At 46.2% G+C, this 12,883-nt stretch overlaps 1 protein-coding gene across 13 annotated transcripts in view; it reads left to right on the top strand.

Moving 5' to 3' along the window:
- Nucleotides 1-12,883, top strand: part of ACOX3 (acyl-CoA oxidase 3, pristanoyl) — a 97,209-nt gene that overhangs the window by 637 nt on the left and 83,689 nt on the right. For 8 of the 13 annotated variants that reach the window (XR_014792505.1, XM_084859867.1, XM_084859863.1 and 5 more), the window contains exons 1-3: nt 1,378-1,566; nt 5,247-5,425; nt 10,622-10,855. Coding sequence is in view for 12 of the 13 variants with exons in the window: in XM_084859867.1 (XP_084715993.1) it covers nt 1,470-1,566; nt 5,247-5,425; nt 10,622-10,855 (510 nt within the window). In the remaining variant the exon portion in view is untranslated. Of the gene's footprint in view, nt 1-327; nt 851-1,377; nt 1,567-5,246; nt 5,426-10,621; nt 10,856-12,883 lie in introns of those variants that run through there. The other 5 variants (XM_084859868.1, XM_084859865.1, XM_084859866.1 and 2 more) reach the window with 3 other exon arrangements.

The raw sequence follows: 12,883 nt of genomic DNA, 5'->3' as shown, positions 1-12,883 counted from the left end.
TGTTCAGACAGGAAAAAGTCCTACAACTCCCAGCATGCCTCAGCAAGCGTGCTGGCTGGGGCATGCTGGGAGTTGTAGGACTTTTTTTTCCTGTCTAAACATGCTTAGGATTGCTACCTTAAAATGCTGTAGTGGCAGCTGTTCCACCCCTCCTTCCTTTCAGTAGCCGATTCGGATTTCTAGCCCCAAATTCTCTATACAACCCACACTCCTCAGATTGCATTAACGGTCAATCTAGGTAAATGTGTCCCCTCAGACCAAGGGCGGGCAACTTGTGACCCTCCATATGTTTTGGCCGACAACTCCCATCATCCCTCACCATTAGTTCTGCTGGCTAGGGCTGATGGAAGTTGTTAGCTAAAACAATCTTGCTGTTCAGTCGTTCAGTCGTGTCCGACTCTAGGTGACCCCATGGACCATAGCACGCCAGGCCTTCCTGTCCTGCGCTCTAAAACAATCCGGGGAGCCACAAATTGCTCACGCCTGCCTTAGACCCTTTCCCAGGGCCAAAGCGGACAGCGCTCTCGCCTGCAGACGCCGTGCGTGCCACCGCTTTACTCGGAGGCGCATTGCGCCTTAGCGCGCGAAGGCGTCAAGCGAAAACTCTGGGACTCCGAGGGTGTTTGTCAAGCTAACGTGTCAAGTTTATAGCAGGAGGCTAGGCTGAGGCGCGACCTGGCAGCGGAGTGCGCGGGGGACTCCGTCTGCAGTTTCGCTTGTTGCGTTGCTCGTGAAAGTGGGGAGCGCGTAAAATATCCAGAAAGAGAGGGCGCCCTCTCCTCTGTCCCTCCCGTGCGGGAAAGACCTTCCGGCGTCCTCACACCAACAGCGGACCTTTCAGCCAAACGTAGTGAGTTGCTCCTGGGTGCCGCCATTGGGAAAGCAGATACCTTGAAGCATGCGGGAATCACGGAAAGAAGCCCTGGGGAAGGGGAGGGCGTGTAAATACACCCTACATTTCCCATCTCAAAATTGGTTGTTTCTGCGCTCGCTAGACTGGCCGCTGGGCACCCATGCTGCAATCCTAGGCGCGTTTACTTGGGAGCAAGCCCCACTGAACATGTTGGGCAGTATCCAAGCGGACACGAGTGCTAACTTAAATTCCATTGCGTTCGTGCAGGGGTCCCTAACATGGCGCCCGCGACACCGTGGCGCCCGCAACGCCCCCCCTCTTCAAAAAATAGTTTTAAGAAAAATCTTGGGAAATGTTAGGGCAGTCTTTGTTCTCTCCCTTGCTAGCCTCTACCCTTGTTCTTTCTGTACCCCTTGCCTTGCTGTTTCCCCCTTCCTCCCAGCCTCTAGCTTCACTATTCCCCCACCCTTCTTTCTTAAGCTCAGTTTTGACTAGCCAGGCCCCCTCGGCTGCCCTTATGTGACTAGCCACATCCTCCGTAGGAGCCATTTTGTGGTGATCCCCACAGCAGTTTCTCAAATTCCCAAATGTGCCCAGGGGTCCAGAACGGTTGGGGATGCCTGCACTAACATCAGGGATCTCTAGTGCAATGCCAAGCAGTCATGTGATGGTACATTTTGAACAGCAGGTGCTCATCATGGCACTCCCCATAGGTAAGCCCCTCAGGACAGTCCCAAAATGCAGGCAGCTGTGTTGATCCATATCAGCAAGCCTCTTCTAGAAGTTTTTATCTCCACGTGGAGCAGGTCTTTTGTAATGAGTCTTCACTGCCCATCCAAGACAAAGCCAGTCCAAAATACTTTGTATTACAACAGGGAACAATACAGTGGCTCTGGGGAAAATCATTTTCCCAAGCTACTGTGAGAATTGCAGCTAAGCTCACGGAACAGGGAATGCCGATCAAAATGTGCCAGCGCTGCATTGCTGTGAGCCCTGGCTCCACCACACCGCTGCGGGGCATCTTTGCCCTTTTGATATTCATAGAAGCACTTGGGGTGCAATTCTATGCATGTTTAGACGTAGCATGGCTGGCTGGGGGATGCCGGGAGCTGTAGGCCTTTTCTCTGTCTAAACATGCGTAGGATTGTGCCCTTAGTTTCTATCAAGTGGGAGAAATATTTCAGCACTTCTGGTTTGTTCTCTAAGCCGTGATAGCTCCACAGGCATAAGTACAGGGTGTGCCCAGGCAACCCTGATGTCTCCAAAAAAAAAAAAAAGGAGTGGCTTTGCTTTTTAATTTAACTGCATGGTACACTCTTCTAGGTTTAAAGAATGGATTGTTGTATTATGCAATAAGCACCGAATTGCGTAATATAGATGTTGTAGAAATGTATAGGAAGCCCACATTCACTTGCAGCATGTTTGCTGTAGTAGTGCAGCCCACTACTGCAGTGCCGCATTACTTTTGGCCCTCGCCTCCCCCTCTGACTACTATTCTAGAAAATTCTTTGACCTATATAAATGGCCATGTGAAGCATGCCCAGCTCAGTGTCTACAGTGTTTCTAATCTTTGTGCAGGGAGCATATGTAACCCTGCTGAAGCTGCTTCCATGTCATCACCTGGGGCGGGGGCAAAATATCAGCCCTGCCAGCAGCAGGGGAAACTCCATACAGAGGGGAAGGCCTATGCCTAGGGTTTATTTACTGAGGATTGTCCCTAATTTTTACAAGTATGTGTGGGGTCCCAAATCAGTTATCTCCTTGATAGGAGCTGTTATTAGTTTGATCAATTTAGGTTGGCTAATTAGCTGGTTAATGATAAAGTTCATGAAAATTGATTGTATCTTTGTATATGCCTGGTTATCACTACAGCAAAAATTTGGTATTTTGTATCTCATTTTTTAAGTTTGTATTTTTTAGTTGTTAATTAAGGAAAAATAAGTTTAGTTAAGTTTTCGTTTCTTTAGTTTGTTTGATGAATAAAAATGATGTCCTTTATGATTCAATAAGTGTTCAACTTATAAAAAAAAATTCCCTGGGTACACACACTAATGAAATGTGCTGTGTACACCTATGGGTCATTCTAAACCATCACTGTCACTGGAGGCCCAAGTGCCCACAGTGGCTCGGAGTGCCTTTTACCAGCTTCAGCCTCTCCTGGACAGGATTAGCTTGGCCACGGTGGTGCAGAGATTAATAACCTCAAGACTGGATTACTGCAGTGCACTGTATGTGGGGCTACCCTTAAGGTTGGTCTGGAAGCTGGAGCTAGTGCGGGATGCAGCAAAAGTTGCACACTTTTCAGAGTGCAACTCCTTTGCTGAGGGAACTGCACTGGCTGCCTATTCTCTTCTGGGTCAGGTTTAAGGTATTAGTACTAGTGTACAAAGCCCTAAATAACTTGGGACCAGGATACCTGAGAGAGTATCTTCTCCCTTACCAACCTGCCCAGTCACTGAGGTCATTAGAGGGCATGTTCATGATGGTTCCACATGGACCCATGGCCCAGTTGGAATCCACCAGGAAAACAGCCTCCAGTGTGGTGGCCCCCTTCCTGTGGAATTGCCTGCCTTTGGAGGTCAGGCAGGTGCCAATGTTGTATTGCTTCCAGCACCTCCTGAAAACATTGTTATTTCAGGAAGCCTTCCTTGATTAACTAGCCACAGTTTTTCTCAGATTTTGGTTTATCAGAACTCTGTTTCTTTTTAAAAATAATTATTTTAACGTGGTTTCTATTTTATTCTATCTGCTGTTCACTGCTCCGAAATCTTTGGATGTGGAACATTATACAAATATTGCAAGTAAATAAATAAAATAAATAAACCGAGAAGGAGACCAAGAAGTATTTCATACAGCATACTCTTACCATGCATTGCTTTCAGACAGCCCCTGAAACAGAAAGTACTGATGAAAGAACTGTTGTGGGAGTTTCACTCTATTGTCTGGGTTTAAGTTTGCCAATAGCTCTTACTCAAGACACTCTTTTATTTATATTACTCAGAGGTAGGCTGCCACCACCCATGTATTAGTAACTTATTGAATTACTTAACTCCGATACATGAGAATCCAGGCTCACAGCTTTTTTATATGGAGAAGGATAGACCCCTTTGTCCAGAGTTTCCTTTAAACTCCTTAAAGCCCAGGTAAGTATTTTTGCCAAGCAGTCCAGTGCATGGATATGGCCAACTCCAGGCTAGGCAAAGAATTAAGTCAACTCCATGTTCCAATTGAATATATTTATTAAAGAGCCAAGCAGAGAGAAGTTCAGAAATAGCCAGTTACTCTAACAATAAAATAAAATATTCAAATTAGCTAACTAAAATTTATCAGGATTGGAGAAGGGCTGTAGCTCAGTGGTAGAGCACCTGCTTTGCATGCAGAAGGTCCCAGGATCCATTCCTGCCATCTCCAGGTAGGGCTAGGAAGGAATCCTGCCTGAAACCCTGGAGAGCTGCTGCCACTCAGCATCGACGATACTGGGCTAGATGGACCCATGCTCTGACTCAGCATAAGGCACTTTCCTACGTTCCTAGGATTTTAAGAATAACCCATCAAAGCAGCTGATACCCACGCCTGGGGCTCCCTGGCATAACTTAGTCCAGTGGTGCCTCTTTGTTACGCACAGAAAGACAACAATTTTTTTTTTCACAATCACAGGTATTTCTATGGGGGCTGGTAGCTCCCAGAGAGGGACATTCAAACTGACCAATCAATAGCTTGGGAGGACCTGATGATGCATCATCCAGATGATTTCTATAGCCCCTACTTAGTATAATGCTGAGTCAGCTTGGAATGTGCGTACAGGGGCCTGGCCATCCTGGGCATGTTCTTTGTACAGATATTTTTCCAGAAAAAAAGACTGTCCAGACTGACATTCGCATTCAGAGTGCAGATCACTCACAGATTGCTAGCCTAACAGCTGGCAACAGAAAGGGGCTGGGTGCAAAGCGGCTGCAATAGCCCCTTAATACGTGATACCTTGGTCTCTTCCAGTATCTTTCAAGCACCCAGGATGAGGCCTGGGAAATTTCAACCCACTGATAAGGGCTGAAAGACCCTGTCTGCCCTAGGGTGCATTCTTTCCACCACCCCTACCACTCCCTGCACTGTGGTGGTATGATGCACTTGTGTGTAAGGGCTGGATCAGGGCTAAAGGTTTGTGTTGTTTTTTTTTAATTAAAGGCAGTAATTGCACCAAGTTAGAATTAGAAAAGGTCATCTTTCTATCAGTGGCTGTCTGTGTCAACTCTCTCTTAACTGCTGAACAGCTGTTAATGTAAACTGAGAGGAGGATCCACTGGCTGTGAATGAGAGGAGGGTCCTGCAGAAGTATTTGTGAAAACTTTTAAAATTAGTTTTTATTTGTGCTGAATAATTTTTGGGTTGCTTCCAGAACAAGCATTTTATGTTAAGATGGCCTCTATCAATGATCTGGAAAAGGCCAGCGCTCAGAACACTTTGCTGCTCCCAGATCTACCCAGTGGACCACTCTCTGCCTACCGGAAGAAAGCATCCTTCAGTTGGAAGGAGATGGCACTATTCATAGAAGAGGAAGATCTGCTCCGTTTTCAGGTAAGTTTGAATATAATATTTGTTAAAGACACCTTACAACGTAAATGAAAAATATTGTAAGCACACTCAATAGCCCACACTTACCTGCAATGTGCTAGGAAATTATGGTTGTTCCAAGGGAACCCCATGATCTCTTATATCCTGAGAGGCATGTTTCTCTTAGATTGGGGTGTACAACATTTGATAAATGGGCCACCAGTTGACTTTGTTGACCAGCACCTAGGGACAGTTAGTAAACCACTTCGTGTTATAATAGGAATGCCTGTGAAGTTTCTGGTTACAAGGTTTTCAAGCCAAGACTGCGCTAGAGATATACTATTTCCAGAAATGTTGAAGTCATGTGGGGAAAAGGTTTCTCTTTGATGGAGGGGTGTTCCCCCCCTTGAAACCCCCCCCACAAATAAAATGGATGGAAATTGAAATATACACAATACTTTCTTACCAAACTCAGTTATTTTGCTACTTTTAAGAACTTGAAATGTACTATGTATAACTTATCTAATTGTACCGTTTGTTGTATTTATGGAATTTAAAAGTATAAATACCTTAATTTTATTCAGACAGTGGTCCTGCTCGGGTATACTGGTGGCATACGGTGGCAAATCATAGGTTAATTAGCCCATGAATTGTGGGGATGCGCACTGTGCCTGAGCCACACACAAGCTGCTTCCTGTTTGCATCAACAACCCTCGAATGCCACAGACAATTCGAGGGTTGTTTCTGTGATGTCCAATCGGGCACTTGGGGCTGTACGTAGTTTAAACAACCCCAAGTTAACCCATGGCTTGTTCTAAACCTCAGGTGCACTGAGCAATACCCCTACACAGTCATCTTTAAGAGCAGGATAATAAATTACAAAATTGCTCAACCCTCTTGTACCACAGTTATCCATGTCAATCTAATTAAACTCTGATGCATCTGAAAGAGTCATTTTATCCAGCCAGGTGTAGCTGTCTCTGCCTGTGCTGAATTGGACTTCTACGATGATAAAGTAGAGCAGGGAGGATCATGTACACTGCCTTGGGCTCCTTGGAGGAAAAGGCAAAATATAAATGGAACAAACAAATACATTTACCCCCACCCCCACCCCTTGGAAGCCCATTAAAGCCACCTGGCCTTTGAATGTTGTAGACACCTGGCAGACTGTCTCCCTCAGTGTTGTGTCAGATGACTTACATCGCTCATCCTGTGCACGGCTTGCACAGAAATTAAGCTTTTGGCCAGAGATGATGGTGTGGCAGTTCATCTGTGGAAATCCTCCTGGTGGCAGGGGCATATGCTTTGACTGTGGGCCAAAGCATACTTGGGGATACCAGTTTCTCAGTCCCTCACTCAGAGGTTTATTGCTAAGAAAGAAAAATAAGAAATAATTGACATCCTCGTTGAATCCACCCTTTGTGCCTGGGAAAGAGACGTGCTAGTGAGTAAGTGTGAGTGAGAGAGAGAAGGAGAAGCACTGCTGTTGTTTGTGTGCACGAGAGAACAGAAAAAGAGCTATGGATATGAGTGAGAGAAAAGTGCTGCCGCTGGGTGTGAGAGGGAGGAAGAGATGTGATACTGAATGCATGCGGTGCATTAACCATCTCTGCAATGAAGTAAGTGAACTATGATGAGCTAAACTTCAACCTTCATTGCAGGTGAGACACCGGTAGACGTCCTCTGCCTGCTGTGCTTGCATGTCTGTATGACCACACTCTGGCTCAGAGCTCCTGAACAGTATTGTTCCTGCTGTCTCCCAACCAGCACGGTCTGTTCACACACGCTAACCCAGTCAGTAGTTGAGTGTGGGTTGTTTTGAACCATGGGTTGTTTGTTGAACTGTGGGTTAGAGTGTTGTCTGAATGTAGCACGTTTTCCGCAGGATGAGTTATCATGTTGTCTGAATGCAGCCAAGGGTGGCTTGTTAACCATACAGTGCAGCTTGTTAGCCACCCTGAACAACCCAATAACAAACCATGGGTTCTTAAGGTGGCTTGTTCAAGAAAATAAGCCATACTGTATGGTTAATAAGCCACCCTGGCTGCATTCAGACAACACATTAACCCACAGTTCAACAAACAACCCATGATTCAAAACAACCCACACTCAACCACTGACTGTGGGTTAACGTGTTGTGTAAACAGCCCCATTGCAAGCTTTGCTAGGGGATGCCCGACCATGTCATTGGCCCGATTGTCATGATCTTGGCTGGGGAAATAATCCACCGTTATCATAATTATCCTCGGCAGCGTGGCTTGTCATGGCATGTGAACCCAGCCAGGATTGCTTGTTGCCATGGGTAATAAGCCACCCAGAACCTGTGGGCTGTTGTAGGGTTCTGGGTGGCTTGTTACCCACAGCAACAAGCCACTCTGTCCAAGTTGGCATGACACAACAAGCCATGCTGCTGAGGGTAACTATGTTAATCACTGCCAGCTGCCACCAGAATGTGCAGGGTGGTTAAGGAGCCATCGTGGCTTATTAACCATCATGCGAACCAGGTCACTGTCTCCCAGGTCTATAACCTTTAGGTGGGTGACTCAGACAGGCCCCTGAGTGGATCCTGTCTCTGCTCCCAAGCTTAGTAGTTCTTCATGTGAAGATTCAAACTACAAGCAGCGACTTGATCACTGACATGTTGCGGGGGGAGGGGGGGATGAGGGACCAGCTAAGTCAGAAGGATAGAGGCACAAACTACAGAGGCACTAGGCCTGGGCCTCAACCATGCCCAAGCCCCACAACAAGGAATGGGCTTGGTGAGAAATAGCTGAGAGACATCAGAGTGCCTGGCTCCAGGGGCTGCTTTTTACAGTTCTTTACTCATCTGCAAGGGGGCAGAGCCTTGGAGGAGGAGTAAAGCCAAAGGCTCTGTTGGACTCCAGACATCACCAAAGTTGTTGGTTCTGTTGGACCTGGTGGCTGCTATCCTGACTGCCTGCCTACAGCTGGGTATGCCCCTCCCCCTGGAGGCACCTTGTGCTCACAATCAGGATAGGAGATCGTAGGCCTCGTCCAAAATGATACCTCTGGGTGTTCACCAATGATCCCTACTCTTCAGTCTCCCTGTTAACTTGCTGTGATGCTGAGAGCCATGTTGCATACCTAACAATGTGCCAACTGAGATCAAGACAGGCTCCCCTCCAAGCTGACACTGAACAGTAAGCATAAAAATCCCTGATCCCTCAGCTGATACATCCACTCAGCTCCAGCTATGCCCACTTGAAATGCCTGACGAGGTGGCTTGGACAGTGCCAGGCTGAATGCAAAGTGTGTCAGCTTAAATAGCAGGATCCAAGCCCACCGTCCATTGGCTGCCCCACACAAGGCAGGATGATGCCTGCTAGTCTTCCATATATCTTATGCTCTGTGCACTCTTGTTTTCCCATGCTAAGGAGCATAAGATATATGGAAGAAGACCTGTGCTAAGGTCTTTTAGTCTTAGTCCTTTTACTTCTGCAGGTGAGTAAACACTGAGGCTTAGGATACCATGGGGCTAGTGGCCATCTAGCTGCACACTGACGGACTAGTCTCCCAGTATGCTTTCATTTCGGTTAGAGAAAATGATACATTAGTAGCGATGTACTATATATTATAGAGCCTCGTGTGGCGCAGAGTGGTAGGCGGCTGTATAGCAACCGAAGCTCTCCCCATGACCTGAGTTCGATCCCAGCAGAAGATGGGTCCCAGGTAGCTGGCTCAGGTTGACTCAGCCTTCCATCCTTCCGAGATCGGTAAAATGAGTACCCAGCTTGCTGGGGGGAAAGGTAGTCACGACTGGGGAAGGCAATGGCAAACCACCCTGCTATAGTCTGCCACAAAAACGCTAGCACAAGCGGCATCCCTCTAGGGGTCAGTAATGACCCGGTGCTTGCACAGGAGGAACCTTTCCTTTATGGCCGCGGTGGCTTAGTGGTTAAGACGCTGAACTGCAGACCGGAAGGTCGGCAGGACAGCAGTTCGAGACCCGAGTGCGGCGTGACGGCGTGAGCTCCCGTCTTCAGTCCCAGCTTCTGCCAGCCTAGCAGTTCGAAAGCAAGAAATTGCAAGTAGATAAATAGATACCACTTTGGCGGGAAAGGTAACAGCGTTCCATGCACCTCGGTGTTCAGTCATGCCGGCCACATGACCCCGGAAGCGTCTTCGGACAGCGCTGGCTCTTCGGCTTGGAAATGGAGATGAGCGCCACACCCTAGAGTCGGACACGACTGGTTGGGGACACCTTTACCTTTACTATATATTAGGGAAAGCAGGTTGTAGAGAGGGATATAGGACTGGGATTGGGAGAAGTCTCTGCATCATCATGAGGTAACACAAGTCAGCAAGAGACAGGAAGAGGTGAGTAAGTCCTGCATTTTTGCATTTAACAAAAGTAAAACTAACAAATTAGGCCTAAAACTAGCAAATCAGCAGGCCTTGCTCTGCTCATCTTTTTTTAAAAATGTGCGATTTCAAACTGTTCTTTAAAAATTGCATATTTTTCGAGCACAAGCATGTATTTGAGAATTTGCAGACATTTTCGGTGAACGTGTTCTCCTGTTCGTATCCTCATTCAGAGTCATGAAAGGGGCATGTCTGAGTGTTTTGCATACTCAAACAATATTCTCATACATCCCTAGTTTATTGCTTTAGTTTGCGATTACCATGGTTTTTGAAGCATGAGTGAATTTGTAAGCACCTTCACACGCCTCTTAAAATGAAGCTTTTTTGATCCTTATGTGTATGTTATTACTTTCAAATGCCTGGGACAACATGCCAGTCTGCCATAAACCTCCCATATGTTCCTCTTCCATGGTCAAGATCTGGGGATGTGACCCTGTTGTGTGTTCTCTTGCTTACCCACCTAAGATCAGCTGGGCACAAAGTGGGCCCTATGTTGTGAAACCGCTGTGTTCTTCACCTTCAGCTTAAGATTTAAAAAATAAATAAAGAAGTTTTAATCACTGAGGCAAAATTTGGATGCGATCTTATGTATTCATAGTACCATCTGATTTTTGTAGTCTTAAATGGTATTTTATGTAATTTTGTTCATATTTATTTGTAGGTTGTAACTGCTTTTCAAATGTTTTATTCTTGTATGTGGCAGAGGGAAATTACTACAAATATATTAATATAGTGAACTGAGCTTATACTAATATACAAAATAGTAAGTGTACTTCAGTTTATTAGGAAATTCAAAGCTGACTTGTTCAAGCATTCTGATATTCTTTTTCTATAAAGGACAGAGTATTCTCAGCTCTTGAAAATGACCCTCTCTTTGCTCGTCTTGCTGGAGAAGAATTATCCCTTGAGAAATATCGCAAGCTGACTTTCCTTCGCTGCAAGAGACTCTTTGAATACGATTTTCTAAGACTAGAAGAGATCATGGAGAAACCATTAAAAGTCATGGTGCTGATTACTTGCCTGGGGATGTATGATTGGTCTCTTGGAGCCAAATATTTGCTAAATTGCCAGGTATGTGCAATACAGGTATAAGCCTCAGTATAACTGTACTTAAGCCCACTAATGAAGTATTTCAGTTTATTTTTGAGAAGCATTTAGAGAACGTGTTATATGGCATCTTAACCACTCTAGGTGCATCCCTGTTTAAGAGATTTTATTGGCTTGACACATTTTTCATGTGATAACTGTTAAAACTTCATTGTTTGAATATGTGAAACTGACTTCACAAGCCAGCAATTGTAAACCATTCTGTTACCAACTGCCTACCTATGGGAAGTGATTGAACTACCATTCCTGTAGAATTGCCTAAACTGATTGTCAGTGCCGGTTCAGGGCCTGGACAAATTCTTTTTGAAGCGAATAGTATCACTTTGTCTTCTTTGGATTTAAGCTATAGTTCGTTTTGTGAAACCAGACACCTATTGAACCAAGAGGGAGTAAGGCAAAGGCAGTCTGTAACCAGCAATCGGAAGCAAACACACTGCTCAGACCAATAAATAAACCTTATCTGGAAGGCAACACAATCTGACCCACTGTGGCCTAATGGTGTAAAGAGCTGTATGTGATCTCACTCCAGTTCTCTTATTTGGATAATCCTCTGTACACAGCCTCTACAGAGGCTGAATCCCCATCTGACATCCTTCAGGTCATGTGTTCTAGATCCACTACAGGCTAATCACCTACTACTAGTTTTTTCCCCTGTTTCCCCCCATTTGATACAGTATAAGACATAATAGAATCTGAGATGTAAATTTGGTGTTATTGATTTATTTATTAATTGCATTTCTGCCTTTTTTTCTCCAAGGAACCCAAGGTGGTGTACATAATCCTCCTCTCCATTTTATCCTCACAACAAGAGAGCAGTCAGGGCGGGTGAGCAGGGAGAGTGGGCAGGGGTTTGCCAGGGGGGTTGCAGTGGAGGAGGGGACAAGGGCAGAGTGGTGAGTGGGCTGGAGTGGGCCCGGGGGGCTGTCCTTTCCATTCTGAGTCGCCGTGTGCTCACCATGTGCTCCTGAGAACTTCAATTGAATGGACAGGGTATGGCCTGAGTACTCCCAGCAGCTGTGTGGGCAGGAAGTGTCAGTCTGTTTCCTGCCTCCTAGCTGAGCAGAGCAGAGAAGAGGAAGCTGCTTCAGCTGGTCTAGGGGCTATACAGACAGGCAAGCTCCCAGAGAGCGAGTGATCGGAGTGGGCAAGCAGAGGGAGCGAGCGGGAGTTTGCCAGGGGAGTTTGGCAGGGGAGGTCAAGGAGAAGGCCCCTAACATTTTTTTAAAAAATTCTTGTTCTTGTAGCACACACTTCCATACCAGTGGGACTGTGTTTTTAACCTCCAGTGAATAGAGGACAAAGCACAGGCTATTCCAGTACAATCAGAAAGCTAGAAACATAAAGGGAATAGAGACTACGGAAGTGGTGGTGACCTGCAGAGTCTGTGCCATGTTTGTTTTCTTGCCTGAGAAAAAACATGGCTTCCATGCGCAACAAGTGCAAGTAGATCACGCTGCTGGAAAAAAAGGTAAGAGGACTGGAGCGGCGAGTGTCAACTCTCCTGGGAATAAGAGAACATGAAGAGTTCTTGGACAGAACGGTGGGACTGCAGCAGCAAAGTGAAGAACAGACTCTAGAAAACCTCAGCAAGCTGAGGCAGAAGAGGAGAATGCTGAGGTGAGGAAAAATGAAGTAGAGGATACTCCTTGGAAAAGGGTGACAGGAGCAGAAGAACTAGAAGCCACTCTACACACTACACCAGTGGAAGCAGTGTTGCTATGGAACTGTTTCCGGGTACTTGAGGATGAGACTGGAGGACAGCCTGCAGAGGAAGAATTACAGGGGAACATGCAAGAGAGCGAGCAAGAGGCTGAAGGTCAGTCAAGCAGAGGCGATGAAACCAAACCAAGGCCTACAACAACAAGAGGAGAAGAGTAGCAGTAGTGGGAGACTCCTTGCTGCATGGGATCGAAACCCAAGTATGTTGCGAAGACCCGTGGACTTGCCAGATGTGCTGTCTCCCAGGAAGATGGATTAAGGACGTGACTGAAG

This window comes from Heloderma suspectum, chromosome 5 (assembly GCF_057233095.1).
Source record: "Heloderma suspectum isolate Gila_16-S chromosome 5, 16-S_ref, whole genome shotgun sequence".
Classification (NCBI taxonomy): Eukaryota; Metazoa; Chordata; class Lepidosauria; order Squamata; family Helodermatidae; genus Heloderma; species Heloderma suspectum.
The sequence above is the reverse complement of the archived record's forward strand: the minus strand, read 5'-3'. Positions and strand labels throughout refer to the sequence as shown.